Source organism: Malus domestica, chromosome 10 (assembly GCF_042453785.1).
Source record: "Malus domestica chromosome 10, GDT2T_hap1".
NCBI lineage: Eukaryota > Viridiplantae > Streptophyta > Magnoliopsida > Rosales > Rosaceae > Malus > Malus domestica.
Window position 1 is genome coordinate 28,874,527 of NC_091670.1, and position 17,691 is coordinate 28,892,217.

General features: G+C 37.3%; 2 protein-coding genes across 2 annotated transcripts; both read left to right on the plus strand.

The window, feature by feature from the left end:
* The first annotated feature begins 1,118 nt into the window (after nucleotides 1-1,118).
* Nucleotides 1,119-9,349, plus strand: LOC103445467 (ABC transporter C family member 5-like). The gene is made up of 12 exons (XM_070807083.1): nucleotides 1,119-1,463; nucleotides 1,650-3,911; nucleotides 4,044-4,364; nucleotides 4,471-4,557; nucleotides 4,868-5,554; nucleotides 5,668-5,832; nucleotides 6,287-6,581; nucleotides 7,090-7,304; nucleotides 7,519-7,824; nucleotides 7,988-8,051; nucleotides 8,160-8,399; nucleotides 8,678-9,349. The coding sequence occupies exons 2-12, from the start codon at nucleotides 1,785-1,787 to the stop codon at nucleotides 8,788-8,790; spliced, it is 4,620 nt and encodes a 1,539-aa protein (XP_070663184.1). The 5' UTR covers nucleotides 1,119-1,463; nucleotides 1,650-1,784; the 3' UTR covers nucleotides 8,791-9,349.
* Nucleotides 9,350-9,680: 331 nt separating this feature from the next.
* LOC103445466 (NADH dehydrogenase [ubiquinone] 1 alpha subcomplex subunit 9, mitochondrial-like) lies at nucleotides 9,681-13,651 on the plus strand. The gene is made up of 13 exons (XM_008384485.4): nucleotides 9,681-10,008; nucleotides 10,100-10,196; nucleotides 10,725-10,789; nucleotides 11,016-11,101; nucleotides 11,213-11,297; nucleotides 11,382-11,452; nucleotides 11,769-11,900; nucleotides 11,982-12,097; nucleotides 12,219-12,342; nucleotides 12,420-12,488; nucleotides 12,771-12,891; nucleotides 12,994-13,204; nucleotides 13,345-13,651. The coding sequence occupies exons 1-12, from the start codon at nucleotides 9,687-9,689 to the stop codon at nucleotides 13,131-13,133; spliced, it is 1,428 nt and encodes a 475-aa protein (XP_008382707.4). The 5' UTR covers nucleotides 9,681-9,686; the 3' UTR covers nucleotides 13,134-13,204; nucleotides 13,345-13,651.
* Nucleotides 13,652-17,691: the final 4,040 nt, after the last annotated feature.

Below are 17,691 nucleotides of genomic sequence, written 5' to 3' on the forward strand. Positions count from 1 at the left end.
ATATTGGAATAATATCGGGATATTAGTGAGAACCCAAACAAAAATATCATCATGGCATCAGAGTCATATCCAATATTCTCATTAAAAAATCCACCACTACGACCTAACGCCACCTAAATTACTCACTGTAATGTGTAAACAAACAAATATCTGTCTCTGTCTCTCTTTCTCTCTCACACACTACCAAATGGACTGTCCACTCGTAATCTAGTATTTTCTTGTTTGATGAGATCCCCATCATGATCTCATCAATAAACACATCTAAACACGTCAATAATAATAATAATAATAATATTATTATTTTTCTACGATTCTCTTTACCAACAACATATTCTTTATCTACAATTCTCTTTCTCAAATCACACTCTACAAACATGTACATTTACACATAAATAATAGGGTTTGCAAACTAATAATAAACAACTAAACATAGTACAAGTTGAAAATTTAAAAACTAGTAATACACAAATTGTGCAAATTTGAACTTAACGGGAGAGGCAAATATTATCCATAAATTTATTTAAAGTGTTTGAAGAATTCACAATCGGATTGCTCAATTTTTAATCTTTATTTAAAAATCATTCCTAAAAAAAGCATTCGAATCAAATTCAAACAATTAAACTTGCCTAAAAAATCTCTTTCTAATATCATACACACATGTCTCTAACTCTACAACCATGTACATTTATATAAATAATGGGGTTTGGAAAACTATAATAAATAAAGCTTAACATACAATGAAAATTAAAACCTAACAACAAATTAACAAACACCGTAGACTTGGTCTAATTGGTTGGAGCAGTGTGACCTTTTGCATACAAGTTTAAATTCTGTACTATATTTTGGATAAGTTTGAAGTAGGATATTGCTTATATTAAAAAAATAAAAAATTACTAAAAAAAAGAATAATAAACAAATAACTTTCCTATTTTCATAAAGAAAAACATAAATACACATTTTGTTTTTCTACACACTAAATAATTTGGTTATTGTTTTCTTTTTCGTTTGATTTGTCAATTAAAAATAAAAAAGAGTATGCAGTAAAAAATGGGCATGCAGTATAAAGTAATTTCACTCGTTTTGGTCCCTCCTTTTCCTTCCTCCTCCATCTAGCTTTCTCGACCGGCAGTATAAAGGCTCTCTCCTCGGAAAACTTGACATGCAGAGTTTAAAAAACTATATAACAAAAAGAGAAAGAAGAAAAAACCCCATAAACAAAGACCCTCTTTTTCTTTCTCTCGACTTCCACATGTTAAAGCCCTCAGCTTTCTCAATTCTCATCGCCATTAACGTTTTCTTTGTTGATTTTCAGTGTAAAATCTTTGTGGGTTTTGTTCAATTTTGCGTTTAGAGAGAGAGAGGGAGGGAGAGAGAGAGGCAGAGCTTGTTGGGCAACCTCCATCACAGGCTTGCCTCAGCACAGACCTCCATCGGTTCACGCCATTGAATCAAAAAAATTTCAGGCAAGTTTTAATTTATGCAAAAAAAATTTCAGGCAAGTTTTAATTTATGTTTTGGTATTTTTCCGTTAAGTTTTCGAATTTTCGTCATCGTCTTTGTCGCCTTGTGCGTGTGTGTCTCGCTCTGAATTGCGTGTTGTTGATAAAAATCTGTATCTGTTTGTTTCCATGTGCAATGTGTCTCTGCAGAGTATCTCAAAACCCAGATGGTGAAATGCCCTTCTCTATCAAACAATTCGATCTCTCCTTCTCCTCTCGCTTAGTAGCTCACCATCGACTCACTCTTGTCAATCTACTCCTGCATAAGTTCCGCTACATCCAATAATGGGTCCCACTCTCCTCCTCCTTTTCCAGGGAAGCACCTCCTCAGCTCCTTCGTTATCTCCAGCAGCTCAGCAATGGTCGATTACCCTTTTAACAGCTCTGCAGGCTTTGCCTGTTTTGGAGCTCGCTTCAATTCTCATCAATTTGGTACTCTTTGTTGGGTTCCTCTTCGTCCTCTCAGCTCGACAGGTGTTTGCTTGTCTGGGTCGGATTAGAATCTTCAAGGACAATTCGGGTTCGAACTCGAGCTCAATTCGGCATAATAGTGCTGTGGATGGAGGAACTCATGAGATTAGAGTTGGCACAGACTTCAAATTTTCAGTCTTTTGTTGTTTCTATGTGTTGTTTGTGCAAGTTTTGGTGTTGGGTTTTGATGGGATTGGTCTGATAAGGGAGAGACGTAATGGGAATGTTGTGGATTGGTCTGTGATGGTCTTGCCTGCTGCACAAGCTTTGGCTTGGTTCGCGCTGAGCTTTTCGGCTCTGCATTGTAAATTCAAGGGGTGTGAGAAATTCCCACTACTTTTGAGGGTCTGGTGGTCAGTGTCATTTCTGATTTGCTTGTGCACTTTATATGTTGATGGGAAAGCTTTTGCAATTGAAGGATTGAAACGCATGAGTTCTCATGTTGTGGCAAATCTTGCTGTGACACCGGCTCTAGCGTTTCTTTGTTTCGTTGCATTTAGGGGTGTTACTGGTATTCAAGTTTGTGGACAATCTGATCTTCAAGAGCCATTGCTGCAAGAAGAAGCAGGGTGTCTTAAGGTTAGCCCTTATCATGATGCTGGGCTTTTCAGTTTAGCCACACTGTCTTGGATGAACCCGCTTCTTTCAATTGGGGCAAAGAGACCGCTTGAGATCAAGGACATTCCCCTTCTTGCGCCACAAGATCGAGCCAAAACCAATTATAAGATCTTGAATTCAAATTGGGAGAAAGGTAAGGCTGAAAACCCTTCAGGGCAGCCTTCTTTAGCCTGGGCAATTCTCAAGTCCTTTTGGAAGGAGGCAGCTTGTAATGCTGTATTTGCTGGATTGAATACTCTTGTTTCATATGTGGGTCCATTTATGATTAGCTATTTTGTTGATTACTTAGGGGGGATAGAGACTTTCCCCCATGAAGGGTATATCCTTGCTGGTACTTTCTTTGCGGCAAAGCTTGTTGAGACCATAACGACCCGGCAGTGGTATCTCGGGGTAGACATTTTGGGTATGCATGTAAGATCAGCTCTAACGGCAATGGTATACCGAAAGGGACTTAGACTTTCCAGCTCAGCCAAGCAAAGTCACACTAGTGGAGAGATTGTTAACTACATGGCTGTTGATGTGCAAAGGATAGGGGACTACTCTTGGTATCTCCATGACATGTGGATGCTCCCTATGCAAATCATTCTTGCCCTTGCAATTTTGTACAAGAATGTTGGAATTGCTTCTGTAGCGACATTGATTGCCACCATTATCTCCATTGTTCTTACTGTTCCAGTGGCCAAGATACAAGAAGAGTATCAAGACAAGTTGATGACTGCCAAGGATGAAAGAATGAGGAAGACTTCTGAGTGTCTGCGAAACATGAGGATTCTCAAGTTGCAAGCTTGGGAGGACAGGTACCGGTTGAAGTTAGAGGAAATGCGCGGTGTAGAGTTCAAGTGGCTACGCAAAGCTCTCTACTCTCAAGCTTTTATTACATTCATGTTCTGGAGCTCTCCTATATTTGTTTCAGCCGTAACATTTGGTACCTCTATATTCTTGGGTCACCATCTAACTGCAGGTGGTGTTCTTTCTGCTCTAGCCACTTTCAGGATACTCCAAGAACCACTCAGGAATTTCCCTGACCTTGTATCAATGATGGCTCAGACAAAAGTTTCCCTTGATCGAATTTCTGGATTCCTGCAGGAGAAAGAGTTGCAGGAGGATGCAACAATTGTCCTACCAGTAGGCATCACAACCACGTCAATAGAAATTGAAGATGGTGTCTTTTGCTGGGACCCTTCCTCACCCAGGCCAACGTTATCAGGAATACAAATGAAAGTGGAAAAAGGGATGCGTGTGGCTGTTTGTGGAATGGTTGGCGCTGGAAAGTCAAGCTTTCTCTCTTGCATCCTTGGTGAGATTCCAAAAATCTCCGGTGAAGTAAGTTGGTGTTTTTGAACTTTTGGTTCTGTTTTGGATCTCATGTTTTCTTTCCTTTCATGGAGTTGTTTTCCTAGGATGAATATTAAGTATTAATATTCCCAATACTTGTTTCTTACCTTATCATTTCAGGTAAGGCTATGTGGCACTGCTGCTTATGTTCCTCAGTCAGCGTGGATACAGTCTGGAAATATTGAAGAAAATATTCTTTTTGGCAGCCCAATGGATAAACCAAAGTACAAGAAGGTTATCCATGCTTGTTCACTGAAAAAGGATTTGGAACTTTTCTCACATGGAGATCAGACCATAATTGGTGATAGGGGTATAAATCTGAGTGGTGGCCAGAAGCAACGTGTGCAGCTCGCAAGGGCGCTGTATCAAGATGCTGACATTTATTTACTTGATGACCCCTTTAGTGCAGTTGATGCACACACTGGGTCAGAGTTGTTTAAGGTTAGACTTGCTGATAGTATCACTGATATCACAATTCAGTTGAAGTGGTATTTTACATATATTTACATTGATTGATGGCTAAGTATATTATATTGGGGCGATGCAGGAATACATATTGACAGCATTAGAAGATAAAACTGTGGTCTTCGTGACCCATCAAGTTGAATTTCTGCCTGCTGCTGATTTAATACTGGTACTGTCTTCAAACCTTTGATATATTGTTTCTGAACTGAAAGGTCCACGCTAGTCTGTAGCTTATGTGTATAAGGCCAGTCACACATTAACAGTTGTACCATCTCTGTTGGCTTGGAGAATCTCTACTTATGTTGTTCTTTAAGTTTATTGCAACACCTTCTAAGTATTTTCTTTTTCCTTTTTCTTTTCCGTACTTTCTACTTCCCTTTCCATTTATTCCAAATTTAGTTTGCTATATTTGACTTTATGTATTCTATTATATGTGCTTTTGAGAAGTCGTCTGTAACCTTCATTTTCTGTATCTGTAGGTTCTTAAAGGAGGCCACATCATACAGGCAGGAAAATATGATGATCTTTTGCAGGCAGGAACTGATTTTAAATCACTAGTCTCAGCTCACCATGAAGCAATTGAAGCTATGGATATTCCCAATTATTCATCGGGAGATTCAGATCAAAGCTTGTGTGCAGATATTGGGCTCCGAAAAAATTGTGATAAAGCTAGCAGTAGTGTTGACTGTTTGGCAAAGGTGCAAGAAGGTATGTCAGCTTCAGAGCAGAAAGCAATTAAAGAGAAAAAGAAAGCAAAGCACTCAAGAAAAAAGCAGCTTGTCCAAGAAGAGGAAAGGGTACGAGGAAGGGTGAGCATGAAGGTCTACTTTTCATATATGGCTGCAGCATATAAAGGATTGCTGATTCCACTCATAATCATTGCACAAATAGTATTTCAGTTCCTTCAAATTGCTAGTAGTTGGTGGATGGCTTGGGCAAATCCCCAAACAGAAGGAGACCAACCGAAAGTGAGTTCGATGGTCCTCCTTGTTGTTTACATGGCCCTTGCATTCGGAAGCTCTTGGTTTATATTTGTTAGGGCTGTTTTGGTAGCTACATTTGGTCTAGCAGCTGCTCAAAAATTGTTTGTGAAGATGCTTAGAAGTGTGTTCCGGGCACCAATGTCTTTCTTTGACTCTACTCCTGCTGGACGGATCTTGAATCGTGTAAGTCTCACATTTTTTTTGGAATTCAAGTGATTTTTTGTTTGTGACAAATACCTAATTCACATACTCCTTTCGTTTGCATATATAATTATTGCATTGTTTATTTTCTATAGGTATCAATTGATCAAAGTGTGGTGGATCTTGACATTCCTTTTAGACTTGGGGGGTTTGCTTCAACGACAATACAACTTATTGGTATTGTTGGTGTGATGACAACAGTTACCTGGCAAATTTTGCTGCTTGTTATTCCTATGGCCATTGCTTGTTTGTGGATGCAGGTAATTAAATTCTTTGCCCTGAATTTGTTGCGTTAACTCCTATTTGTTATTTAGGAAATGAAGATAAAAAGAAGAAAGGATATAACTCACTGTAGTGCACATCTTCTAAGTGGTAGTTAAATCAGATTTTAGAACTTTAATCACATAAGATCTTCAAAAAATTGTTCTCTTTATTTTTTTCTTTCAAGAGATCGGGAGTGTACAATTACTAATATATTTTTGTTTCGAAATATATAATATTTATGTAACTATAAATTAGCTGAGTACTATGCACCATCTAATGGTTGCTACTGCAAAAGATAAATCATATTGTTTGTGATCAGTTTCATCACTTTGAGCAATCTTATTGTTTGTCTTTTTATCACGTTGTGTATATAAATCTTTGAGCTAATTACTGTATGTTACATTATCAAACCTACTTTATTGTACCTAATGTGAGCATTCTTCAATACAGAAATACTACATGTCTTCATCAAGGGAACTGGTCCGTATTGTTAGCATCCAGAAATCTCCAATTATCCATCTTTTTGGTGAGTCAATTGCTGGGGCTGCCACTATAAGAGGATTTGGACAAGAAAAAAGGTTCATGAAGAGGAATCTTTATCTTCTTGATTGCTTTGCTCGCCCATTCTTCTGCAGTATTGCAGCTATTGAATGGCTCTGTCTGCGCATGGAATTACTCTCAACTTTTGTATTCGCTTTCTGCATGATTTTACTTGTGAGTTTTCCACATGGGAGTATCGATCCAAGTAAGTACATGTCGTATACTTTTATCTGTATGTTATCATGAGATTTGAGTCCCGTAAAAACATAACTTGAATATGAAATAGCATTGCCATTCTTAAGATTTGCTTGGTCTGAATGATCGCCTCCATTTCGAAGCGTGCACACATATATGAACAATCTTTGACTTGGTTTATGTGGGAGTATCTATGACGTTGGATCTCTTGCATGTTAACCTGATTGAATCTCTGAGCTCATAATTTCAACCATCATTATACTACTTATTTTGATTTCGCATTTATTAATGAGCTTTGATGTTCATTTTACACTTTGTAATGTAAAAAAAGCACCCTTTCTGCTAGCTTAAGAAAACTGAGCAGGTTTGAGAACTGGATTAGTGTTGATATAGTCTAAAGTTTAGTCGCACGAAATAATTCAGATGATTAAATGGTGTGATGGGACAATGACAAAGGAGAAGAGTTTGCAGATTATGACAAAATGCCACATCTAATGGTAATTGCTTTTTCCATGTAGGCATGGCTGGCCTCGCTGTCACATATGGTCTGAATTTAAATGCACGCCTATCACGATGGATACTTAGCTTTTGCAAGCTTGAAAACAAAATTATTTCCATTGAAAGGATATATCAGTACAGTCAAATCCCAAGTGAAGCTCCATCCCTTATTGAGGATTCTCAACCTCCATCTACATGGCCAGAGAATGGAACAATTGACATAATTGATTTAAAGGTATGCTGCTTGCAGTTCAAGCTCATCCGATCTTTACATGTGCTCCTGATTAACGTCAGGGATAAGTTTTTTAGCTGTGCCTATTCATGATGTCGGGGACAGGTTTTATTATGCTTATGCTTAATTTTGGAATAATGTGTAGTTTCGATATATATGAAGTATTGCAATTGGATTACGAAATGAAAACATTTCTGCTTCCTTGTTTCCTTTGAAGGTTCGCTACAAGGAAAATCTTCCTGTCGTCCTTCATGGGGTAACCTGTAGTTTTCCTGGTGGACAGAAGATTGGAATTGTTGGGCGTACTGGAAGTGGTAAATCTACCTTGATCCAGGCATTATTTCGACTTATTGAACCATCAGCTGGGAGGATCCTTATAGACAATGTTGATATTTCGACGATTGGTCTTCATGATCTCCGAAGCCGTCTCAGTATCATACCCCAGGACCCTACCTTATTTGAAGGGACCATTAGGCTCAATCTTGATCCCCTTGAAGAGCATTTGGATCATGAGATTTGGCAGGTTGATTGCCGTTGCATATCCTATCTTTTTCATTTGGAATATGATTACATCCTCTGGGATTCAAACAATTTTTTTATCACCTAAGCAGCAGTATTTTTCAAGAATTTGTACATGCGTGTATTATTCACATAGTTCCTAACTAAGGTTGCTTTATTCGGTACAGGCACTTGACAAATCTCAGCTTGGAGACGTAATCCGTGAGAAAGAGCAAAGGCTTGATGCACCAGGTATGAATGAAATCTCTTACACATCCAACCCTATAAATAAAGAAACCAGAACGCCTTGGTTTGGGTATATGGCTACCAATGAGTTGTATTTTTATGTTGAAATTGCAGTGCTGGAAAATGGAGATAATTGGAGTGTGGGGCAGCGGCAACTTGTTTCTCTCGGAAGAGCATTGCTTAAGCAGGCAAAAATATTGGTGCTTGATGAAGCGACAGCATCAGTTGATACAGCCACAGACAATCTCATCCAGAAGATTATTCGTACAGAGTTTAAGAACTGCACCGTGTGCACTATCGCACATCGTATTCCAACCGTCATTGACAGTGATCTAGTACTGGTACTCAGTGATGGTAAGTAAAATGATTTGTTATGAATTTCCACACCTAGTCATCAATAGAAGGAAAATAGTCTAAACTCGTGACTGAAAATAAAAAAGTTCCTTCTCTTGAACCATAATATATAATGATAAAGAAAACCGTGTCGAGTTTTCATATGGTTCTTTGTATGTAAATGCATTGAGATGTCATTATTCTGCATTTTTTGGGAAAGGTTATTCTTTGGTGCTTCAGGGAGGTTTTATAGGGATTCATGCAGTGCTTATTAACCTAGACATTTGATGTTTTTGCAGGTCGAGTTGCAGAGTTCGATACTCCTACACGACTATTAGAAGATAAGTCATCCATGTTTCTAAAATTGGTAACAGAGTATTCCTCTAGGTCAAGTGGCATACCAGAGTTTTGATTCGGATGTCATGGCCGAGAAACTTTGATTCAAAGGCAGCAGCAAGAGCAGATGATACAAAACAGTTGATGCCGCGTTCCTTGCTGCTGCTGCTGCATTCGGAAAATTGAAGACAAATGGGAAGGATAAAGGCGCACGTCATTGTATCAATGCAGAACCCCATTGGAGGAAAGTTGTTTCTAATTCATCCCCCAAGCCAAATCGGGGAATCCTTTCACGGTCAGTGTTCTTGGTCGGACAAATAAGTTAGGTTGGCGAGGGGTGTAATAAAATGCGCGAGAGAGGCAAAGACGGGAGTAGATTTGTGCGTAATCGTGTTCAATAATGTAGTTGTTTAGATTGACGCAGTAGGTGTATTGATTTAGTTAGGGAATAGGTGCAGCTCCGTTAGTCAATGTTTTTGGTTTCAAGGGAAGATGGGTGAATGTTTGTTCCACAATTTTTGGTAGCAAAAGAGCAATGTTAAAGACCCTAATGCTAGAATCTCAATCCCACTTTTTTGTTCTTGTTTCCTCACGGATAACTCTGTTTTGATGTATATATTAACATTTCGGCTAAATCACTTATTCAGATTAAAAGTTTGACAACATAACATGTTTAAAAAACTTCACAATAGAAGTTTTATTGTGATGTGATCAAGACTACACGTTTAAATCAATGAAAGTTTAACGTTATTAAGTTGGTATGTTATGTTAAACTATCGTATACACAAGTGAAAATTAAATCACTTTTCCAGGTTAACAGTTTGACAACATAACATGTTTAAACTATTTGAAAAAAGGAGTTCGTTCGATTCAGTTATTCGGATTGACAACATATAATGTGAAAACGAGTGTATTTTCTTATGATTTCGACTTTGAACCGGCTTCTGACCCTTTCGATTAGTTCAGAGCAGAATGTCGCTTTTACTTAAAAACAGCAAAGAAAAAAGAAAAAAGAAAAAAAGAAGAAGAAGAAGTGGGTCATTTGTAGAGCCCAAGTTTATCATGGCCCAAACCAAAGTAAAGCATATGCCCAACCATCTTCTTCATCCAGCCCCTTCGTATTACGCACAGGTTTCTCTGTCTCCTCTCTCTCCCTCTCTCTCTCTCTGGCCTCACTCTGAACTTGTAGCTGAGAGCGCGATGCAGGCCGCGTCGAAGCGCGTTGGGCGCCAGTATCTGACCCAATCATCTTCAATCTCGTCGCTCAAGTCAATCTACCCCCTTTCCGATCACTGTAACTTCTCATTCCCTCTCCATTTCTAGGGTTTGGTTTTCAAATTCCCCCGCTTTGGTGACCTCAATTTGTCAATTTGTCAATTTTGTAGATTATGGAGCTGATCGTCCAAAGTACGGATCTACCCTCGCCACCAAGGGAGTGGGGCACCTTGTGCGCAAGGGCACAGGTGGAAGATCATCTGTTAGGTAACACCCGAATTCTTCATTTCTCTTTTGGCGTCAGTCGGTCTGGAAAGTTTAAACCTTTTGTTATTGCTTCCGTTTGTTTTCTGAGAAAATGTAGGAAAGGTTAGAACTTTTTGTCGAAATTGATTTTACTGCATTGAATATTATTGAAATAGTTAGAATGTTTAATTGTTGTTGCTCCGTTTGTTTTTGGGGACAATGTAGGAAAACTTAACGTTTCGTCGAAATTATTTCTCTTCTCAAATTTATGAGCTAGAATGAGCCTATTTTAGGGCAGGATAGATTTCTTACATTTTTCTTCGTAAGCAAAGTTGTCATTGGCGATGGAATGCAACTTCTAAGGTGCTAATTGCCAGCTGAAGTCTTGAGAAAAAAAAAAATGTTTTATGATTGCGCTTGGTGAAGATAATGTGCTATTAATGCTTTAACTATACAGATATAGAAACCCAGGAAACGTAGGTGTTGGAACTTGAATTTTCTTGTTTCACATGATTGTGTTGTTTGGAAATTTAATTTGTCTTTTTTCAGTGGCATTGTTGCTGCAGTTTTTGGATCTACGGGGTTCCTTGGGCGTTATCTTGTGCAACAACTTGGTGAGTTAACTGTCTATAAATGCATTTGATTTGAATTCCGTCGAATCACATGCATGCATTGTTTTAGACTCTGTTTGTTTGATTTGGAACATTTCGAGTAGGAGATTGTTGGACTGAAATTGATCTATGGAAGTGTGATTTTAATCTTTCATCTTTAAAAAAATGACTGAAAGATGCTTGGTTATCTTTCATGCATGCTTGTGCTGATTCTTTACTTCTCTTCCAGCCAAAATGGGAAGTCAGGTGTTAGTTCCTTTCCGTGGTTCTGAAGACTCCCATCGCCACCTCAAGTTAATGGGGGATTTGGGACAGGTAGGTTTTCTGTGCTGTTTCTTAGTTAATGTTCTTTCTTAACTGGGAAAGTATTTATTCCCATTCTTCAATCTATTATGTTTCCGATCTTCTCATATTTCACGTACTCAGATAGTACCAATGAAATACAATCCAAGAGATGAAGATTCAATTAAGGCAGTCATGTCAAAAGCAAATGTGGTTATCAATCTCATTGGTATGCATTCTTCAGTTATGACTTTACATGTTAAAGATCCATAACTCTTTGGCTTCAATGAAGGAACACTTTGTAGCTTGGCAGGGAGGGATTATGAGACGAGAAACTTTAGCTTTGAGGAAGTGAATCATTCCATGGCGCAACAACTGGCAACGGTACGTATCCTGCGTTGACATTCATGACATTATTGTTATTCCTGTGCTGCTTCTGATCCTAGTGCCTTCTTCTCTTAAAAATTGATTTTTATAAGCATCATCCTTAACAAAAATGGTAAAAAGTGTATCAAGATTATAATGCAGCAGCTGTTTAGCCTGCCTACAACTGAAATTTTCTTTCAAGATACATGGAAGTGTCTTTTGGGATCTGAAATTCTGTTCAATATCTGATTAGTGGTAAAAAAAGTTGGATGTGATTATTCAAGTTTTGTGGTAAGAAATATTGTTCTTCTGTTTAATCTTTATATTTCTGCAGATTTCCAAAGAACATGGGGGTATCATGAGATTCATTCAAGTTTCTTGCTTGGGGGCATCTTCCTCATCTCCCTCCAGATTTCTAAGGACTAAAGCTGCTGCAGAGGAAGCTGTTTTAAGTGAATTGCCTGAGGTAGATTTATGTGCTTTGATTTCACGTAAGTAGGCATGCTTATCTCAGGAGCAGTGTCTAACATTCGCTTTTCATCAATAGGCTACCATTTTGAGACCTGCTGTGATGGTTGGTACTGAGGATCGGATTTTGAATCGCTGGGCATTTTTTGCGAAAAAATATGGCTTTCTTCCGCTTATTGGGGATGGATCTACCAAGTATGTCTTCAATCTATCATTTGAAAGTCAGTTAATTTTAATTTTTCAATTTGTGTAATTTAACAATTTTTCTCATGCACATGTTGTTGATTCCAACCTGTATGCAATAACTTGTATGCAGATTCCAACCTGTATATGTTGTTGATGTTGCTGGGGCAATTGTGGCAGCTTTGAAAGATGATGGTACCAGCATGGGAAAAGTTTATGAACTTGGTGGGCCTGAGGTTTTTACAATGCATCAATTGGTAATTTCTCATCTGTTTATGTGAAGTTGTTTTGCATTGATATGGAATTTCTCTTACTAAGCATCAAAAGACTGCAGGCAGAGCTTATGTTTGATACAATCCGTGAATGGCCCCGCTACGTGAAGGTTCCTCTCCCAATTGCAAAGGTATGCAAGTGTGTATTTGGATGCCAAGTGTAACTGGACGTGACAGCAAACCCAAAAACCCCACCCCCCAGACCCCCCCCCCCCCCCCCTTTCAAAAAAAAAAAACACACACCAAAATAAGTGTAATGTTGTTATTCAACTTCGTTTAGTGATCATGTCGTGTGAATATTTTTATGACCATGTTAGTTGTATGTCTTCATACCCTAGGTGCATGCCTCTCTTCTCTTTTAAAATTAATTATGTCTAATTGACCTCCAATGTTTATGGATTTGATTGTTCCAGGCAATGGGAGCTCCACGAGAAATATTGCTTAACAAAGTTCCATTTCCATTACCTAATCCTGAAATCTTCAACCGAGATCAGATCCTTGCCCAAGCTACAGATACACTCGTGTCAGAAAACGGTAACTTCGACAAATTTTAGGATGTGATAGTTCCTTCTTCCCCATTTTCTTATCCATGGTTGGTTTTTCTCACTTTCCTCAATTTTGTGGTGGGGTTTGTAGCTTTGAGTTTCAATGATCTTGGACTTGTGCCCCATAAGCTGAAGGGTTACCCTATTGAGTTTCTTATCCAATTTCGCAAGGGTGGCCCCAACTACGGTTCTACTGTCAGCGAAAGAGTTTCTCCAGATGCTTGGCCATAAGTCCCAGGCTTTCTAATTTTCAAATGCTTTTCAAGTCCAGGAGTTCAACCCACTTGGAAACTTGGAATCAGGTTAGGGTTGCAGGACGTGTGTTTTATCCTTTTATTTATTTATTTTTTTCTCTTTTCCGATCCAAACTTCTGTTTCCGTTTCTCGTGGTATTTCAGAACAATTGTACTAATACTAGGGTTGTCTACTATTTGTACGACAGGTTTTCAGAGGGTGTGGGTTGCTTCTTCTGAGAAATAGTAGGAAGAAATAAAAGATATGGAGAATGATTCTTTTCTAGTTTCATATCTGTAATATTTGACCGAATTTCGACCATTTGTAATTTCAACGCATCTGGCATCATTTTGTTGTGCTTGTTCATAAGCCCTGTGCCATGAAGGGAATTTGATGCATCTTTTCATCTGTTTTTGCTGAACGGACGTCCTGAGGTAGTGGGATGGGAAAAATGATGGAGTTTTGTTGTCCTTAATTTTACCCTTTATTTATTAAATTTATAGATTCTGCTTCAAGGCCTGTTGGTCAGAGCTGTGTGAATGCTCTTTTGTGCGAAATACAATCTCCATCTCCGGAGCATGATTTAAAACATTGCCTTGTAAAAGAAAGTAGCACTATTTTTTAGGGAAACGATAAACACAAACCTTCTTTAGCTTTTCACACATTTTGTTTAGGGAGTTTTAACGAAAAGCCTACGGTACTGTTTATTTTAACGAAAAACCACATTTTTACACTAAAAAGGCAAACCTGATATTATTCATTTTACCCTTTATTTTGTCCTTATCATTAAAACTTAAAGTTTTCAAGCATTTTTCATTAGTTTTCCTTTTTGTTTAATTATGGCTACTGTTGACGTTCGGTTTACTCAAAACGATGCCAGCGTGTGAGAAGCTGAAAAGATGTCCGAAAATTAACTCCAATTTCTGACTCTGAAATCAAGTGCAATTTGCTTGTTAAAATTCTAGTTTGACATAAAGTCGTTCAACATGGAATATTGGCCTTTCTTCCGAAGTCTAAATACCAGATTCATAATGCAAGCAAAGGAAGCAAGAAGGATGATCTGGAATTATAGTCTGAAAGATAGCTTCATGGAGCCATCAAACACATTATGGAGCCAAATGCAGACCACGACTTCTTCGAACGCATCAACTATGAAGGGAAGAACACCGGTGCATCATTTTCCATGCATCCAGATCCAGGCATCGGAGCTGAATCGCACTATAGCAGCTGTTGCTGCATCAACATTTATATAAACAACAATGTGCAATTATTCAGTTCTGCATGGGAGTTTTGTGAAAATGAAGGATCTGGGAGTGAAGTTTGGTAGGTCTTTTTTATTTAGATCAAACAAGATGGAGAGAGAGACAGAGAGAGAGAGGAAAGCTTATCTGGTTCAAAGCAGCTATGGTTTTGGCCCACGTTTTTATTTGTATCTTTTCTATTCCTCTTGTTGCTTTCATTGTTTTGTCCATGAAATTTAAGATTTTCTTGCTACTTCATTTGTGTGTGGGAATTTAATCTTTTGCCGAAAACCATCACGCTGACCTCCTCCTTCCGCACGATCTGCAAAAACAGATGCAAAGTTTTCCGACGCCACCATTTCAGCAATTTCATGTCGCTCGGATATGTTCCAAATCGTGTTTTGATATGAAGATCTAGTAAACTAGAAATATTGGTGTTGTTGGTATTGAAGTTGGAACACATAAACCCTGAACTTCGATTTTTTTTTGTTTTCAGAATGAACCTAGGCCATGAAGTTGGAAGCCATTGAAGATCGGCTCTGCCCCTCCTCCGTCGCAACCCATCCCTTTTACACGCCCTTCTCCTCCTCCCATTTCACATTTTCTCTATCCACCCACTAAAACTAAAAACACACAAAAAATAAAACGACTCAGATATTTCTGCATCAACACTTTGAAAAGGTAACGCACTCAAACCTAATTTAGATGAATTTATGAATTATTGATGTTGAACTAATCTTGTTTAGTAAATATGTTTGAAATTTGAATGTTTATCTCTTTTAGTTTCTGTTTCTACACACTTTTGTGTGATTTGCACTTGAAGTTAGGTCTTTGTGTCTCTACATATTTAGATGTAAAGTATGACTTGTCGCTCGAGTGAAAAAAGAACACTTGTCCATAGCCAAAAATTAGTTTATTTTTCTACATATATTTATTCCCCCCCCCCTCTTTTTTTTAATATCAAACTTCTACATATTTCTGTTTCTACTTATTCTTTAATTTTCCAAATAAATATGTTTATTTAAAAACTGTTTCAGCAAGAAAGTTTGAACTGATTTTGCAAAGTGAAAAACTACAGGCATAACGAGATGCAGATCATTTTCGTTGCTCCAAACTATCCCTGTGAAAATCAAGGATATAAACGGTAAAGCAAAACTGAAACATGGAAATCAAATCTACATTATTTCTCCTTCTAGGAGATTAATTTATAATTGGTCATTTTAGACAATTTTGACACGTCGAGGATATAATGTTTTACAAGTTGTGAAGGATATAAAAAGAACTCGATACATCAGTGATTGGTGGGCCTATTGAAGTCGTTATGTAAAGTTCTATGTTAGTCGGCAAGCTAATATTGTTGTTCAATCCTTTGGTTAACTTTGATAATTTTTTGTAAATGAATTGTTTTGATTCGAAGAACTTTATGACGTTGTGTAAGATGTGTTTTTGTATATTTTAATTTTCAAGTTGTAGGTATGATATGAAAACAAAACGAAATATGCATTTCAAAATAAACTTTCAAGTATATATCAATATGCCCTCATAAAATACCATAAGAAACCTTCGTAGATGCTACCTAGCTATAAATTCGAATTCTCTGCTTAGTATTTCTCTTCCAGACTATCAATAAATCAAATATCGTAGGTGTTCATTAACAACAGATGTTACTTTTGTTCTATATTTCATTACAAAATTCAAAACGTTAGACACTTGGCAACATTTGAGCTCAGAATAACTCCATCGTCAAGATCATTAGATCCATCAACATTATTACAATCAATCAGTACAAAGATCCTAGGTCACTGAAATGTTTGTGGTTGCCCACTCTCTATTGCATATTAAAAGTTGTGATGCCCAACTCGGGGACAAAAAATATATAAGATATTCCTTGCATGCGATGTAATTGCACAGGTTTAGCTAGCTGCTCTTTTTATTTATTTTATTTTTTATTTTTCAAAGATGTTAATGGATTAAGCGAGTCGAATTACGCATAAAATTTAGCCATCAGACTACAATAGTAAAAATTTTACTCTTTAAACTGGACAAGCTAGAAAGAAAGAACCAATATCCAAAAAATAATCATAACTGCTTGAATAAATAATGGACCTCAACACCTACATGTATAATAAAGGACATGAACCATATTTCCCCACTGGTCCTTTTCATATATTTTCTGGTACGAAAATTATGTAGTCATTACTAGTCAATGTGCTTGATTAGTCCTTGTAGTCCTAGTATTGTCGAGCCATCCTATTGGAGGAAACAATAAGTTATAGTGCAAACTGACAAAATATATGATGGTCATGTAAGGACATATCATTTGTAGTTTATAAATTAAAGAATGGAGCACCATGCTTTGATTTAGTGATGATGAGAGCTAATTAAGGGAGATGGAGATTCCATACCTTTAACAAAAGTTCATTCATTGCTCGAAGATATTCTATAAGAACATATCTAATGGGAGCCTTCTGCTCTAGATAAATTGATACTCTTGCCTCAAAAATGAAAAACTAATTTCTAGCCCAACAAAATTAAATTTGCTTAGTCAAAATAAAGCCTAGGCACCTTGCGAGAGAGTAGGATTCTCTTACCTTCTAATCTCTCTCCTCTTCCATCCCCTTATATTTAAACGGTTATGATTAAGCCACATTCATCATCTTATTTTGAATTTTTTTATATAAAAAAAAATAACAGAAAGGAAAGTGTGACAAGAGGGAAGATAAGGGAATGATAATAGAGTAATGCTATTCATACCATGTTTTTATAGCACATTTCTTTACCACCTTAGGTGGCATCTGATGTGGATAGCCACATCATTTGAAAAATTTGCAAAACCCAAGGAAATGAAGGAGAAAGACTTATCGTATACTACAATCATCATTTAATTAACTAGTTTTTCTTAATTATTTGTTTATTAAATAATGAACTAAATTTAAAAATCTGATTAATTCAAATGATGTAGTTGTTCACATCAAATGTCATCTAAGATGGTATAAAAGTATGATACAAAAACATAGTATGAATAACATTACTCATAATAATAATAAGATGGGAGAGAATCTCACTCTTCTTGGAGGCTGAATTAGCCTTAGTCTAAGCCTTGGGCATGGTAGGACCCACTTAACATTTAGAATCCTAGCCTCTAGCCCTTCATCACTAGAACAAAAAAAATATTCACAAGCTATATCATCGTTTTGAAGGGCTACATTTTGCCTTTAGCCTCTTGCACTTGCCTAACACATTAGATATGCTCTTAACTTTTTTTTCTTTCTCATTTTGTTATAAGACTAAATTCAGATTGGATTTGGATTAAT

Excerpts from the sequence above, each read along its gene's own strand:
- LOC103445467 (XM_070807083.1), top strand. The coding sequence starts at position 1,785 with ATGGGTCCCACTCTCCTCCTCCTTTTCCAGGGAAGCACCTCCTCAGCT. Across the intron at positions 5,833-6,286 it reads TTGCTTGTTTGTGGATGCAG|AAATACTACATGTCTTCATC; the intron begins GTAATTAAATTC and ends TCTTCAATACAG. Across the intron at positions 8,400-8,677 it reads AGTACTGGTACTCAGTGATG|GTCGAGTTGCAGAGTTCGAT; the intron begins GTAAGTAAAATG and ends ATGTTTTTGCAG.
- LOC103445466 (XM_008384485.4), top strand. The coding sequence starts at position 9,687 with ATGTCGCTTTTACTTAAAAACAGCAAAGAAAAAAGAAAAAAGAAAAAA. Across the intron at positions 10,009-10,099 it reads CTACCCCCTTTCCGATCACT|ATTATGGAGCTGATCGTCCA; the intron begins GTAACTTCTCAT and ends TCAATTTTGTAG. Across the intron at positions 12,098-12,218 it reads ATTGGGGATGGATCTACCAA|ATTCCAACCTGTATATGTTG; the intron begins GTATGTCTTCAA and ends ACTTGTATGCAG.